Here is a 16926-nt window from a genome sequence, read left to right as displayed (position 1 = left end):
TACCAGTTGTGAAAAGAAGAAAAAAAAAAGTTGCATACTTAAACTTACTGATAAAATCCGGTCACATCCACCATTAATTTGATCCATCATTTATGTGATATAAAATACTTATCATATGTACTGGACACAATGTTTTCCCTTGAAAGAAGTCTCAATATGGTGGCCCGTGGACTAGATAAAATGTGGATAGAAAGATATGAGTCAATATCTTTTGAAGACTTCTGATTGGTTGATTCAAAGCTCACATTCCTCACCACAATTTTCCACTCTTGCATTCATAACCACCCATCTCTTTAATTGTCCTTATTCCCAATACATAATATTACACTCAGGCTCCTTAATTGTCTACACAGTTCTAGGCGACAATTTCAATTGAGTTTCAACTCTCAACTGAAACAACTGAAAGCTTGGAAGTCATGGCATCAACGCTAATGGCAGCAACTGCTAGCTCTAGCACTGTTCTCAAGCCAACCCCATTTCTTGGCCAAAATAGGGGAACCAATGTCAACTCTCTTAGAGACGTTGTACCTATGGGAACTGGGAAATACACCATGGTACTTTCCCATCTGATCTCTCTCTTTTTGTCTCTCTCACTTTCTCAAATTTTATGTTGGCGGAGGGGCTAACATAATTGATTTTTGTTTGTGACATGAATAGGGGAATGAATTGTGGTATGGACCAGACAGAGTGAAGTACTTGGGACCCTTTTCAGCTCAGACTCCATCATACCTGAGAGGAGAATTTCCTGGTGATTATGGATGGGACACTGCTGGCTTATCAGCTGACCCCGAAGCCTTTGCCAGGAACAGGGCGCTTGAGGTAATCTATACCTTTTTAATCTTCTTTTTTTTCCCTTGTCATGTAGCACTCAGAACACATGACTAATCCCAGGGTGAGTATAGACTTCGTCTCACACAAATCGGATAATTATAGGGAGGAATTCTTTGGGATGGCTCTAATTTATTTACAAGAAGACTTGAGTGTGTCATATATGGCTTTTTGCTGAAAAAAAAAGTGAAGCATGAATTGTTAGTCAATATTCTTTTCCTAGATTTTTTATGGCTGAAATTATTGCCTTTTCATTGAAGTATTAATTTTTAAAATAACCAGAAAATCCTTGAATTTATGGTTGTTCTTTGCAATCTGTACTCACAAGTACTAGGATAAAGTTCTTATAGCTAGCAGCTAAAATATGGTGGTGACGGTATTGCTGCACTGTTGTGCAAAATTTAGGTGATCCACGGCCGTTGGGCTATGCTTGGAGCACTGGGCTGCATCACCCCAGAAGTACTTGAGAAATGGGTTAAGGTGGACTTCAAAGAACCAGTATGGTTCAAAGCTGGAGCTCAGATCTTCTCAGAAGGTGGTCTTGACTATCTGGGCAACCCCAACCTTGTTCATGCCCAAAGCATCCTAGCAGTGCTAGGTTTCCAAGTCATCCTCATGGGTCTAGTTGAGGGATTCCGCATCAACGGCCTTCCTGGAGTTGGAGAGGGTAACGACCTCTATCCCGGTGGCCAATACTTTGACCCTCTTGGCCTTGCTGATGACCCTGTCACATTTGCTGAGCTAAAGGTCAAGGAGATCAAGAATGGCCGGCTAGCCATGTTCTCCATGTTTGGTTTCTTTGTCCAGGCTATTGTCACCGGCAAGGGGCCTCTGGAGAACCTCTTGGACCATCTTGACAACCCTGTCGCTAACAATGCATGGATCTATGCCACCAAGTTTGTGCCTGGATCTTAAATTGAGCATCAGAGCCATGATCTTGTTCCATGAGAATGAAATACAATTGAAGTCCTTGTGTAGTTATTGTCTTTTTTAGACTTCAAATTTCCATTTGTGTGAAATGCTAGTAATTTTCGGGTAGTGCTGGTCTTCTCGAGTTAAACAAACTGAAAAAAAATGGTATTCCTTAATACGATGACGCAAAATGAAGGTTATTCATATATTGGCTAAGAGAAATCATAATGCCAAAACACTGAAATTACAGTGTTGAAAAGGTTTGCTCCCAAGGACCCAATTAAGTTTGAATGGACCAAAAAATTTATTACAGTTTCAAGACCATCCCAAAAGCACTTTCCGCTTTTTGCTAAATACTACACACACACACACACACAGGAGAAGAAGAAGAAGATAGATTGCACTATAAAGATAATATATGTATATATTTACACATCGATACTCAAAGAGCTGACCACATGCAATTCGTGCACAAGGATAGGCAATATGAACACTTCCATATCTTCATTTCTAAGTACAAAATATTGTCAAATTACATCAATGACAACAGACTATACACAAATACACTAAACTACTCAATAAGAAAGGCTTACTGGCTGAAGTCTCAAAAAATTCCTATTTGGCTATGCACAAGCTTATGAACACATCTGCCGAGTAACAAAAATTGGTACATATACACTCTCTTCCTTGACTGCTTCACACCATGGGAATACCCATATTTTGGCTGTAAATACGAAGACAGCTCCTGGAAAGGCAAATAGGCAGTATTTTGACATCATTTTGTGAGATACCTCCATCTGTCCATACTTCACCAGAGATGATCTAAAATGAGAGTACTATGATGCCCTTAAGCTTCTCTTTCCCCACCATTTCCGACGACCTTCTGGATGCCCAAGTTTATGAAGCTTTGTCTTCGTCTCCCGTAACCTAACTTTGTATTCTTTTTTCCACATCTCAAACCTGAATTTAAGTTTCCGAAGTTCATCATCTGGATTTACAGTAGAAGCTGACTGCCCTGATTTGACCTCAACTATAGCTTTCGCTTCATCATCAAAAGTTTGTCTCTGCTGCTCAAATTCCTTAACCAGGTTGCTGACTGCATCCAAAGAACCATTAGTGTTGTTCCCTGCTCCAACATCATGAATTGTACCCGATAATTTTATTGGTGTGCTTTCACCAGGAGTTCGAGATCCTATGGACATGTTATCCTCAGACTCATAATTCTGAGGCGGTGAAGAAGCATTGCGTTTTCGAGGTGGACCTGTGGCATTTTCAGCATCTAGGCTCTTCCTGGCAGCAGCCAGACTCATCTGCATTTTAATTATCATTAAAACCCTAGCTTCTGAGTACAATGGCTTTATTTATTACCATCCAAATTGCAATTTTTCCCAAAATATCTTTGACTGTCTTCCAGCCCCTTTTTTGTTTTTGTTAACCCCCCACCCCAACCCCCCCCCCCCCCCCCCACCCAACACCCCGAGACCACTCAAACCTGGGTCCATGAACCCCTCAAGCCTTTAAGGCTTGGGGAAGTACCAACTCGCCAAATGTGGGCAGCGGTACCCTAATAATATATTATATATGTATATCTTTTGTAATTGATTTGAATGTATGTATGAACATGCAAACTCACTTGCAAAGACACCATCTGCTTTTGCCACGTCTCCTCCATTGATTTCATCTTCTCCTCATATTCTGACCACCTTGTCTCAGACTGTTGTAGCTGCTCCCGCAGTGCAGTGTTTTCTTCTTCCTTTTGTTGCAGAGTAGCTTCTGCTTTGAGAACCCGCGTTTGAAGCTCTGCCAAAGCTGAAGGCAGAACCTGAGCCTGCTCTTGTGGTATATCCTGTGCAGCCAAGAATAGTGACTTTTATAATCATCCCAGTTGACAAACATTACATACAAATAGTAAAAACAGAACATACTTTGTCTTGTATTTTTTTAATTTCAAAATGCATGTAGATTAAAAGGAATAAATAAGTATTTGTTGCACTTGCTTCTTTGTATCTTGTGTAATTCAACTTATATGAAACATGTTATACATTGTACAACGTTCCATTTGCCAAGGATACGGTTTGGTAGTGGTCAATGCAAACCAAAGTAATGCAGTGTGCCATTTATCATAGAATGAATGTGATACACAGGGTGCGAGTTCAAATCTCCCCTTTCCCAGCCCTAAGGACCAAAGCTTACTTAAAAAATAATAATAATAAAAAATAATAAAAACAATAGGGACATGGTTATGTGAGGAAAATTCTTAGGTACTCTCAGAGCATGGATAAATGGTACTTCCTTCTCTCATATTTATGGTAGACCCCGCTATGAATTTAACGAGTGTATCCCGCCATGAATATGAAAAGAAGAAATATCATTCTCCGTGCTCCGGGAGTACCTAAGAATTACTAGTTATGTTGTTATTTTATAATTGGCTTGTTATCCTTGTATTAGCTTAAGGGTATTCTTGTAATCATGATATATCACTCACTCTAATATAAAATATGCTGTGGTCAAGGGATAAATTCATAAAATGATTAAACCCTAAACCTTTTTCTCCCTATTCTCATCTAACCCTAATCTTCCAAAGTTTACAACTCAACTTGGTATTAGAGCAACCGATCCAATCCTAGAAGATGCTAAATTGTCAGATAACAGAGCCATACTGATGTCAGCACCGATTCGATGACATCAGTACTGTCAACCATCTCCAGTGACTACATGGACCGACTCATCTCTCTCACTTGATTATTGTGGTGATTTTTTGAAGCCATCTTATATGACTTTATTTTCTTTTCTTTTTTCAAATATGCAACCCTATCTATCTATCAACAATTTTGCAGACTCTTTAATGTTTTAGGGATTGGGATCCTCTCCATAAAAGTCAAATAGCCTGTAGAAGTACTTTAACTGTTGGTTGTTTATTACCTTGGTGTGGTTTTCGCTCTGGTTTATGAATCTTGGGTTCTTGGCCTGCTGTGGCCGTGTGTTTCCCAAAGTAACGTTGCCAGTTTTCACTCTACGAGTTAAGTACTGGCTGATTGTTACAACTATTGAGTATTCTGGTTTGGGTCGTGATTGTGATCCAATTTTTTAGATTTCTAACTTCCTTGGGTTTAAGTTTGGCTGGTTTTTTTGATTGTGTTCTTGATTGGTTGTATTTGGTATGCCCAAAGAAAAGTCCATAGTAATGTACCAGGTAAAACATTCCTTGCCAAAGGATGATGTGCCTAAATCAATTACCTCCAATAAATTAAGATATTTAAACTATAAATTGGGCACACTGAAAGTTTTTCTACATGGGAAACAAAAATTAAAATATTTGAATATTTGACAGATAATCTGCCAAAAAATACAGGACTTATGAGAATTGGATGAGTGAGGATTCTGTTGTTATAAGATGGATGTCACATAATATGGAACCCCATATTGCTACCACAGTTGAATTTTGTAACTCTTCCAAGAAAATTTGAGACTCTAATGCAAAATCTTTTATCACATCAAAGTACTGTTTTCTTGGATTTATGAGATACATGAGAAAAAAAAATTCAGTAGTTTGGAAAATAATTTTCTAAGAACTACCATACCCTCCAGAATTTATGAAATTAATTTTCTTTTTCTTTAATAAGTAACAATTGATGAAACTAATTACTATAGTATCAACCCTTCACTCCAAACTTGGAGCAACAAAAACGACAATGGGAGAAATTTGTGATTGCTATCTTAGTATCTAGTTTAGATTCTGATCTACTAGGTTTCAAAATCAGATTCTTGCTAGTGAAACCATACCTTTAGCTACCAATGCTTATTCTCCCTTATTGCACTCATCCTCAACTCCACTTTAGAATATTCTGATCTAGTAAATGTCATGGCTTCCATGGAGGCCATAGTTCCTTTGGTGGCCTTTTTTTTTTTTTGGCAATGGTCGTAATGGTGGACATGGTAACAACAAGTGTAATGATTGTCATTGAACCAATCTTACTAAACCTTATTGTTAGGTGAAACACAGAAAGTTGATTTCTGTGCATCTGGTCCTCAATAATGCTACAGTCAGTACTTCTATTCCAACTGGACATAAAACTCCTAATATAGGTTCTCATGATGCACTCACTTATCAACCTAGCTAGCTCATTCAGAAATTAATTATTGCCCTACCTTCTTCCATTGTACAATAGCTAATTCAGGAAATGTTACCTGTGTAGCCCAATCTTCTCTGTCCTGAGTCATTGACTTCGATACTAACAAACAGCTATCTGGTATATTATTTATATTTTCCAATTTGCATCCTGTAAAACACAATATAATTTTAACTGATGGCTTTCCTCAACCTATTTTTGGAAAATGTGTTATTCACCCCACTAAGTCATTATCTTTAGCATCTAGTCACTATGTCCCTGACTTTCCCTTTAATTTGCTCTCTACTAGTCAAATTACTAAATTTTTACATTGTTCTATAACTTTTGATCCTACTTCATGTGTCGTTCACAGAATCTAGTCCAAGAAGATGATTGGTTTGGGGCATGGGAAGGATGGCCTGAATTATCTGGATCCTGATGGCTCGTTCTCCCTCACTTTTTCAGCTATGAGCGTTGTTGTGTCTCCTCTCTAGTGGCATTTTGTTTGGGTCACTTATCTTTGGCAAAACTTATTGCGGACACCAGAGCATGGGCAGAGATTTTTATTCTCAGTTTCCATATGGGGATGTACTACTACTAACCTTTTATTTTTTTATTTTAATATTTTCAGATTATTTCTCTTTTTGTACAAGTTGACTTTCAGATTATTTCTCCTTATTATGATTAAGGAAATAATTTTGCATTTATTATTGATTGTAATCTGGAGCCTATTAAAAGGAGTCCAAATCTTTTATCTCACTTTTTCTATCTCACTCCATGCTCCACGAATCAATTTATGCCACTTGTCCACTGATTCCTAATTTTATGCTATTTTATTTGACTGACTTAAAATAATTTTTTTAATAAAAAATAAACCAACACATAATCATCCCCACCGTGACCACCAATGTTCGCCCACCCCCACTGACATGAGTTCCTCGCCATCAACTCCAGTTATGGCCACGAACAACATCACTGCTGACTTTTCATTATTCCTAGACCACAGCCACCGCCTCTATCTACTCCATGTTTTCTTGCCATCAACGTCCCTGAGGAGCACAACCTGAACACAACTTTAAAAAGGTTTTGATTCGTTAAATAGAACATGATGGTGGTAGTCCTAGACCCCTTATTCTTCTTAATTTTGATTTGAATAGTTGAAATTTTCAACTATATTTTAATCTTTCTTAAGAAATACATTATCTGGAAACCTTTTTAATTTTGGAGGAGTTGAGTAGTGGGAGAGCAGAATAAGAAACCATGGTGGTGGTTCCTTGCTAGTGTTGTCACCGTATGACGATGGTGGTCATGGGCGTTCAAATCGACTTCAGATCTACCTCAACTTGGTGGTTGTGACTGGAGTTGATGATGCCGACAAACTCATGTCAGTGGTGTTGGGCTGAGATTGGTGGTTAGGGGTGGGGTTGCAAATGCGTTGGATTTTTTTTTTTTTTTCTTTTTAAAATTTATTTTAGGTAAGTCAAATAAAATAACAAAAAATTAGGAAATAGTGGACAAGTGGCATATTTTGATTTGTGGAGCATAGAATGGGATAGGGAGAATGGGATAGACGATTTTGATTCATTTGTGTTCTATGTTTGGTGGTGATGCCAAGCACCCTAAGGCCTTGTTTGAGAGAAGGGAATAAAATGGAAGGGAATGGAAATGAATGAAAAGAATCATTTTAGAATATTCTTCCATTCCCTTGTTTGGGAGTTTTAATGGAGAGAATGGAAAGCTCATTCCCTTGTTTGGGAGGAAATGGAATGGGTAGGAGGGAACCCTCATTCCTCTCTATTCTCTTAAAACCTCAAATTTTCATTCCCCCCGAAATTGGGAGGAATGTGAGGGAATGAAATTAGATTTAATGATTTTTTTACTAAAACTCCCAAAATGCCTCTATATATTCAATTCTTTATTTTAAAATAGGAGTCTAATAGTAATATTGTCATAAAATGATTCTATTACATTCCCTCCATATTGCTCCCAAACAAAATTACTTACATTCTATTCATTTTTATTCATTTCCATTACTTTATTTTAAAACAGTCAATCAAGGTTATTTAATTCCATTTCATTCCATTCTTTTCCATTCCTTTTCTTTACTTAAATACATTCCATTCCCTTATGATCATTCCATTACATTCCATTCCATTTCCTTATGAGCTCCCAAACGGAGCCTAAGGTGGTAAAGCCTAGGGTTTCTATTTTGTTCTTCTATATTTTGCCTTTCACCTACAGGTCCTACACCAAAACTAAAATCTGCAATTCTTTCATTGAGTCATGTCTAACCTTGAATGTGAAAAGTGCCAGTTAGCAAAACATCATCATAATTTTTTTTAGTAGTAATCATAGTTGTCCATCTTAGTCATTAGGAGGTCCACGTGGACATATGGGATCTGTCAGGCACTCCTACTTTAAATGGATTTCGTAATTTTGTTATATTTTTCTATGATTAATCTTGTATAAAGTGGTAATTTTTTATGAAGAAAAGATCTAAGTTACCTCATGTTGTTTCTAAATTCTATATTGAGATCTTTGATCAATTTAATAGGTGCATTAAAATTCTTCACTCTAATAATGCCTTAGAATATACGCAACTTGTTATAAATTCCTTTTGTGATAATCGTGGTATTATCCATCAAACTAGTTGTGCACACACCTCTCAACAAAATAGTGTTGCTGAACAAACTCATCGCTATTTATTAGACATTACCTGCACCTTATTATTCACTACGCAAGTACCCAAACATTTTTCAGGTGATGTTGTCCTCACTACATGGAATTTCATTACTCATATGCCTTCTTATTGTTTTGAGTCATAAGTCTATATTTTCTCTTTTAGATCCTAATCACTCACCCTTTCCGCTCACACCTTGTGCTTGGATAGCCAGGAAAAACTTTCCCCTTGCAAGTGTGTTTTTCTTGGATACTCTCACACTCATAAGGGTTATCCTTGTCATAATTCTGACTCCCAACACTACTTTGTGGTTGTTGATGTTACATTTTCTGAATCCACCACCTTATTTTCTTCGTTAGGTTAGAATTTTTCTATTGATCTCATCTTCAGTCATGGGGGGGATTCTTCAATACCCTCTCCTACTCTTCCAGTTTCCTTATCTAATCCTACATTGTAAGTTTATCAGAGATATCAAGACATGCACATTGTTTCTTATAACTCTGATACTTCCATCTTCCTTGTCAAAGTTTCCTACTTTCTTCTCTACTCCTAGCACTAATGACCCACCTATTGCTTTACGCCAAGGTAAATGTTCTTGAACTTAAACCCAATTACTCCATTTGTATCCTACAATTGCATTTCACCCTATATTCATTTGCTTGTTTTATGTCCTCTACTTCTATTCTCCCCTCTTAGAAGGTGATACTATCTTCATTTGGGTGAAAACATGCGATGGGATGAGGAAATGAGTGTTCTTCAGAAGAATCAAACCTGAGAGCATACTACTCTTCCAAGAAACAAACCATAGGTTGTCATTGGGTTTAGACTGTTAAGTATCTTCTTGATGGTTCTATTAACCATCTTAAGGCAAGGTTGTTGCCAAAGGGTACACACCAACTTATGGTGTTAATTATATAGAAATTCTATCATGTTGCTCATCTCAATCATGTTCGAATTTTTCTTTTTGTTGCTGTTAGTTGTTCTTAGCCTTTATACCAGCTTGGTATCAAGAATGCCTTCCTTGATGGAGATTTTCAAAAAGAGGTGTACATGGATCAACTGCCAAGATATGTTGTAGCCAATAGTGAAAACCTTTTATGTCGCCTGTCAAAGTTTTTGTATGGTTTGAAGTGTTCACCTCATGTCTAATTTGATAGATTTAGTTTCGTTGTGTTTGGGTACAGTTTCCAATGTTTTACCTTTGATTATATGTTCTTGTATACCACAATTTTCCACCAGCACCTTTGATTCTTTATGTGGACAATATTATCATTTTTGAAAGTGACTGCATCTGTATTGCTAAATTGAAACAATATTTGGGTCAACAGCTGCATACAAAGACCTGGGTGCTCTTCACTATTTCCTTGGAATTAAAGTCGCATGTTCTTTTTAGGGCCTCTCTCTATCAAAAGAAAAAATGTTCTAGATCTTTTGTCTGAAACTGGCTCTTAGGTACTCTTGTATTGTTGAAACTCCTATGGATTCTCCTGTGAAAGTCCTATGGGCTCTTGGGTACTCTCGTCTTGGGTGAACAGTTCGCTGATGTTGGCAGATTCCAACGGCTAATTGGGAAGTTGATTTATCATACCATTACTCATATCCCTCTCTCTCAAAAGAAATATGTACTTGATCTATTGTCTGAAACTAAGCTCTTAGGTGCTCATCCTGTTGATATTCCTATGAACTCCACTGTTAAATTTGATGGTGAGCATGGGAACTATTCACCGATGTTGATCTTGAGATCACTTATGTTATTGGTGTGGTTGATCAATATATGCATGTTCCTTCTCATTGAGGTTGTTTGCCATATCTTACATTATTTCTTACAGGCCTTCCTCTTCCCTGTCAATTACTGGTTTCAGTGATACTAACTGGGATGGTAGTCACTATGATAGGTGGTGTACTTATAGCTATTGTACCTTTATTAGAAGTAATCTAATTATTTGGTGTAGTAAAAATCATAATATCGTTGCTTGCTCTAGTGTTGAAGTTGACTATAGAGCTGTGGCTCATAGCCTCATACTGTTTCAGAAATGTCTTGAGTTCATTCTCCTAATGTTTACTGTTCCTATTTTTATGGAGATGTATTGAGATCATCACACCACTATCTTTATTGCTAACAAACTAGTCCTTCATGAACACACCAAAAAACATCAAGATTGACTGTCATTTTATTTGAGACTTATTTTCAGACCTCATGTTCTCTCAGATGGATAGCCTAGTGACACCTTACAAGGTTGTTAGCTCATGAGAGGGCGTACTAGCGTCAGTGATTGTGGCTGTTTTATAATTGGCCTGTTATCCCTGTTTTAACTTGTGTAGTCATGTAATCATAAAATAAAACATCACTCTAAAATAAATATATGCTAAAATGAGGGGACTAAATAAGTAAGCCCTAAACCTTTGCTATTTTGTCTGCTCTTTCAGTCTTCTCTCTTCCCATCTACCCTAATCTGCCAAAGCTACACACACCCAGTTGGTCTTGAATCCACGGCCTCATCCTCCACCCATTATTATAGGAAAAGAAGTACTATCTGAGCTAGAGCTCACTAGCACCCTACACCCCATTCTTATGGGTGGACAAAGTATCAATTGAGCCAAAACTCATTGGCAATAAACTTGGTTTTGCTTTTTTAGAAAATACACTTCAAGGGAATCATGGGAAAACTAAATCTAATTTCTAAATTCAGCTTCAAGAAATTGAAAAGATTCCAGATAATGGGAATCTTGCAGTTCCAAATGTCCAGCAAAACTTCATGGTCTGATGAAAGTGATAAAAAATGAAAACACCTCTTAAAATGATATATATGCATATTCTACAACCTACAAATAACAGTTAAAGGACCAAAATAGATGAAAGAGTTCACTTGGCTATACCTGTGGATATAGTACCTACAGACATCATTTTACTAAAAGGAAAGAAGAACAGGAGTAAAAAATCTTAGTTGATAAGTGCTTCACAAAAGAATACCTTCACTTCTGAAATATTTCTGCTTGGCTTCCGTCTGGATTTTGCTTTCTCAGGATGTACCTTCCTCAAATTACGTGTACCATTGACATGCCTCCGAACCAGCCATCCTCGTATTACTATGATTGTTGAAAATGAACAATAAGAAAACTGTATGCAATTGAACCGCCACAAAAGAAATGAACGAAATAAGTTTTACCAGATTGTAAATGCACAGCCGCATGCAATTCATCAAGTGTTTCAGGAGCACTAGCTGTGGAACACATTATCATTATATTATACTTCCTTCTAGCATTTTCACCACGAACAACTGCATTGGTTCCATTAGTTTAATCAAAAGTTCTAATTAAAAGAAGGTACGGGGCAAAAAAGCTGCTGAAGATCCAAAAATATCATGGGAACCTGAAACCAATTCAGACTTCAAGAAACAAATTCAGGAATTTTAGGCACTTTACAGAAAAAATATCTGTTATAAGGCCTAGAAAACCACAAGGCCCTGAAGAGAGTCCAAACAGGTGCAGAATAAATTTAACATGAACAAGATTATAGGAGCAAACAATTGCTTTCAAAAGAAACATTTAAAGGCAAAGAAACACATGCATTACATGATTGTAATGTTGTCACTCCTTCCTTGAGTTCATGGAATAAACGACGAGCCTGGTGACCACGGAAGCATTTCTGAAAACCAAGTATGCCTTGCAGAGCTTGTTTTCTTATATTCTCCAGCGCACCAATCTAAAAACCATTGAGAAATAACAGCATCAGGTAAATATTATATTAGAATAAATCACTTTTTTATTAGATAAAATAATCTCATTCAAATGGAAAGATAAAAGTCAAAACTGTTCCAGGGTACAGATATTCATTTCACTTGACGGATTACCCTTTCAGTCAAATGTTAAAATTGGTTTCATTCATAGTCATGCTTCAAGTAACACAGCAATGGCCCAGCCCCAACAACCCAATACTTTTTTTCTTTTCCTACTCTGCCCTTTTCTTTCTAATCTTCCTTCTTCTCATGGACATCCTTACAGTCAGGGACCCCATAGAGCCAGCTGAATATTGGGGCAACAACTATGGAACCAAAAGCACAAGTACTGCCGGTAGAAGGCAAGTTTTAGTGGTGATGAATGAGCATTGTACAGTGCTTAATTATTTTCAGACATACAAAACATTAAGAATATAAACTCTACGGTTCACCTCTTATTGTAGACTGTTCTAACTAATCCAGAATTTTTTGGCACTGTTTCACATTTTTTGTTTATTATTTTATGAATTTCTAAGTAGAAAACATAAAAATCAGTCCATACCATCATAAGACAACTTAAAAAAGCTCTGGGGCTTGATTTGCAATTTTATGGTTCATTTGATTTTAACTGATAGGATGATAGGGATTGTTGATTATTTCTGTAGAAAAGGTACAGTCAATAATTCACACTGAAATTAGTTAGCAGAAGCAGTCGTAAGTTGTACCATAAATCACCTCTCTTTATGGGCCATGACAATTATGAGTTTCAATGAATGGTTCTTGATATTCATAGACAAAGTGTGAAGATGGCTTTCTCTTGCAAATTTGTAGGAAAGTCTTCCCAATTCCCCCACCCCCCTTTCTTTTTCTTTTGAGAAAGGCAGCATCGGTGATGCTTGCTAGTGTCAGATACAAATCAAAACTCCAATTTAGTCTAATTATTTTCACTCAGGACAGAGAAGAGAAACCTTATTGGTTACAACCACAAAGTTGAATCAATCTAGAGTTTTGCTTCAAGGTTTATGCAGAATGCAGACACCTTAATATATATACACGTACACGCGCGCCTTTTACCCCATATTGCGGTCCTATTTTGAAAATCCTACTCTTTTAAGGGCTTATCAGTTAATACACTGTCTTTCAAATAAAATGAAATAAGTTTCCAAAAGTACCCTCCTTAATTTAAACTCAAATAAAACTAAGTTTCTAAAAGTACCCTCCTTAATTTAAACTCAAATAAAACTAATGAAAAAGGGATATTAACTGTTCAAATAAAGGGTAAATTAAGAAATTCATCAATCTTATGCTTATTGACTTTTCAAAGAGGGCCAGAATTTTCTGAAATCACAAATTGGAACAGAGGATCAACAATATAGGACAGAGAGAGACTTATCAAAAAAAATATAGCACAGAGAGAGGACACACACATATATATAGAGGAAATTACCTGCCCTGTTCTGAGATACACTTTGGTATAACCAACTTGGTACATTTCAGGGAGGACATTAAATTGCTTTAGCACTGCAACAGATATACTTAATGGATCCTGAGATGCATTGGTCTCTGAAAGTAGGAACCCATACCTAAATATAACAGCAAAATAGAAGAATTAACTCAGCATATGTTTAAGAAAAAAAAAATTATAAAGAACCATTAAAGAACGAAGGGAGGTTTAAACCCACAACCTTCCAGCAAACTGCTGATGTGCCATTCTAGTAGGATATCCAGATCTTGAGATCCTAACAACCTCCAAAACTCCACAACACCTGAGCTGTTGCATGACAAGGTCCTCTTCATATATGCCAGGAAGCTGCTTGCTATTTGGCTTTATGCAGCGAATGAAGTGAGGTGTGGTGTTCTCAAGCTGTTGCATAAGTTTGAACAGTTGGCCCTACAATTACCCACAAGATTCCTTGAGATTTTGCAACAGGAACTCCAGCTGACTTATAGTACCACAAATTTTGTATTTTTCATACTTCTAAAAATATTGTAATATCAAAACAGAGTATAACTCCTAAATCATCTCATATGTTCACATGCTGCTGTTATTAATTCCATGAATTCCACTTCTAATTTTAAGCACACTAAAGCTATTCATACATACAATTCAAAAGAATGAAAAAAGAATGTTTACCTTAAACTTTGCACCAACACTCTGTTTCGGGGGGTCCAATGCAGTAATCTGACATGACTTTGCTGGTTTCTGAGACTGGTCAGGCATTTTGGAGGAAAACAACTGTAGTGGTTGGCAACTGCATGATGAGAGAAGTCGGATGGAATCAGCGGGCAGCGGGTCTCTATTCTTTTCCAGGAAGCCATTTGTATCATACAGAACCTAATAGAACTCCAAATGTTAGAAAAACAATAAACACATTTTGAAGTGAAAAATGACTTTCTTTGTTCACAATCTTGCATGAATGCTTAAGAAAGCTCTGCCTTTCCCGGTGACTATGTTGCAATGTAAACTCTCGCAGAATTAGAAAAGGATGTTGCTTGGAAGAGAATAGCAAAAGAAAAGAAAAAAAAAATGGAAGGAGATTCTCCCTTGCACATTTTTGTAACAATGTAATTGTTCGTGTTATTAGTACATGGGGTATTAACAAACCACCAAATTAAGCCAATCCAAATCTGTTCGATTTTGTAATATGTAGAACTGGTTCTAATTATTCTATTTATGTATCATAAAAATAGTGCAGCATATTTCCATAGAAAGCTAAAACAAGATTCCTGTGTGGTTTAGAAAAACTCAAATAAATCGAAGCCTGGTCTAATTTAGTATCATGCCAGCGTCAGATATGGTTGTATGGTTCGCCAAAAACCCTCATATATAAGTTCTCTTTAAGTAGAAGATATTTAACTTCTTTACACACAGTACTTTCACCCCTGCTATCACAAAATAGGCACAACACTCAGATGAGTCATATGAGTCAAATTTCACTATTAGAATTTGGAAAGTGCAGGTTAAATCATCATAAAACACACTATTGGGAACCTCCTCAAGAACTGAGCATTAACTAACCTCGCCAGCATAGTGACGTATGCTAAAAGCCCTGCCTCGTTCTCCTTTAAAGCAAGAATTAGAATTTAGGTGCTGCTTAAGCTTAGAAGCAAATGTCAAATCAGTGGCCTTAGGGAAATTTGATTCCTCATCTAACAAAGTTAGTAGACCCAAAGGTTTCTGCACAATCCACCACACAATAAAAAGTGAATCATTTACCTACAAAGATACATAGAATGGTTTCATATTGAAGAAACAAATCAAGAAGAAATAATAAGCGCATCATCAGCACCTGAGACAGAGTGTTTTTTGAAGCTATAGTGAAAAAATATCTATACAGTATAGAGTATATAAGTGAAGGCAATCAGAATCCTTTTTTTTGTTGTGTGGGGGGGTGGGGCGGGGGGCGGGCCAAAACATACACCAGAAGGTGTAAGGACCCACTCTCTCAATATCAAAAGGTACACTGAGAAAGTCAAATCAAAAGAAATTTTTGAAAATGTTCCGAACAACTTGTGGCTACAAGGAAACACATGAATGATACGAAGGTGAAACCCAGAAATACCTTCTCAAAGAGATCTAAGCACTCCTGATTGTCTTCGAACTCAACTTTTGTCCAATCAACCCCATCCAATTCATAGTCCTGAAATAAACAAGGAAATTGTGACATTGCCATTATAAAAATTATATCATATGGCTAGTTAGGAATGCTTATTTGAAGCAGTAGACAACAAAATGAAATCTAATAATAGCATGTCAAGAAGGATAATTTAAACAAGAACTTCTAATTGCAAAATTAATTGGTCTAACCAGAAACACTACAGAACCCTCAACACTTTGCAGAATGTCTTCAAGTACATTTTCCTAATTATTTAAAATTTAAATTGGGCTCATGGTCAGCATCTAGAATCCTCAACTACAATTTATTTGAGGATAAAGCATAGGATCCTCGTTATAAGGAATAAGAAAACAAACAGAAAGGTTGAATTAAGATTAGCTTTGTTCATTCCCCACCACTTTTGCAGTGTCCACCTCAAAACACTAATGAAAATGCACACTCTATTGTCACCAACAAATGAAATGTAGTCAGTGAACAGTGAAAAGTAAATGATAATCTGAGTCTGTTTGGTCGGGGTGATTTTATGGAGGATAGAAAATAGGGAAAAGAAAACGGAGAGAAGATGGGTGCTTTCACATGTTTGGTATAAAATAAAAGAAAATGAGGGGGAATCAAAATTTACTATTCTACCCCCTAATTGAAATTTATTATTTCACCCTACTATATAATTTCTCCTTATTATTATTTATGCCTACACCATTGCTTTTTTTTTTTGGTATGTACGAAGATATCATTGCAACATTATTGCAAGCTTGAGTTTGGATGAACTTATTTCATTGGCTTATTTTGTTTTCAAAATAAGTTGGGTAACGTACAATTACCCCTAGAAAAAGTGAGGCTTTAAAATGTTGTGCTTAAGTTGGTAGTGAAAATAAGCTAGATTTTAAGCTAAAACAAATGGAAAGAATATTTTCTTTATAAATTAGTTAATTAATTAATTAATAATAATAAACAAACATATCTCACTGTACATGTACATATAGTATAACAAGTCCCTAATGAATTTGAGGCATGCTTTTTGAAATTCATTTATTGATGCAATCTACCCTTTTTTTTTTTTTTTG

The 16926-nt window shown here is 36.5% G+C and overlaps 2 protein-coding genes across 2 annotated transcripts in view; one reads left to right on the top strand and one right to left on the bottom strand.

Annotated features, from left to right (window-relative positions):
• Nucleotides 1-291: 291 nt before the first annotated feature.
• LOC112007400 (chlorophyll a-b binding protein 13, chloroplastic) lies at nucleotides 292-1866 on the top strand. Its single transcript, XM_024039743.2, has 3 exons — nucleotides 292-554; nucleotides 658-819; nucleotides 1234-1866. The coding sequence occupies exons 1-3, from the start codon at nucleotides 417-419 to the stop codon at nucleotides 1741-1743; spliced, it is 810 nt and encodes a 269-aa protein (XP_023895511.1). The 5' UTR covers nucleotides 292-416; the 3' UTR covers nucleotides 1744-1866.
• Nucleotides 1867-2123: 257 nt separating this feature from the next.
• Nucleotides 2124-16926, bottom strand: part of LOC112007399 (myosin-2) — a 22267-nt gene continuing 7464 nt past the window's right edge. The window contains exons 7-17 of the mRNA XM_065772372.1: nucleotides 16054-16078; nucleotides 15809-15940; nucleotides 15265-15423; nucleotides 14380-14580; nucleotides 13931-14136; nucleotides 13693-13828; nucleotides 12103-12232; nucleotides 11697-11807; nucleotides 11501-11616; nucleotides 3374-3586; nucleotides 2124-3050 (exon numbers count right to left, since the gene is read on the bottom strand). Coding sequence (XP_065628444.1) covers nucleotides 2577-3050; nucleotides 3374-3586; nucleotides 11501-11616; nucleotides 11697-11807; nucleotides 12103-12232; nucleotides 13693-13828; nucleotides 13931-14136; nucleotides 14380-14580; nucleotides 15265-15423; nucleotides 15809-15940; nucleotides 16054-16078 — 1903 coding nt within the window. The 3' untranslated portion in view covers nucleotides 2124-2576. The remainder of the gene's footprint in view (nucleotides 3051-3373; nucleotides 3587-11500; nucleotides 11617-11696; nucleotides 11808-12102; nucleotides 12233-13692; nucleotides 13829-13930; nucleotides 14137-14379; nucleotides 14581-15264; nucleotides 15424-15808; nucleotides 15941-16053; nucleotides 16079-16926) is intronic.

This window comes from Quercus suber, unplaced genomic scaffold, assembly GCF_002906115.3.
Source record: "Quercus suber isolate HL8 unplaced genomic scaffold, Cork oak 2.0 scaffold_57, whole genome shotgun sequence".
Lineage (NCBI taxonomy): Eukaryota > Viridiplantae > Streptophyta > Magnoliopsida > Fagales > Fagaceae > Quercus > Quercus suber.
Note: the sequence above shows the minus strand (reverse complement) of the source record. Positions and strands in the feature narration are given on the sequence as shown.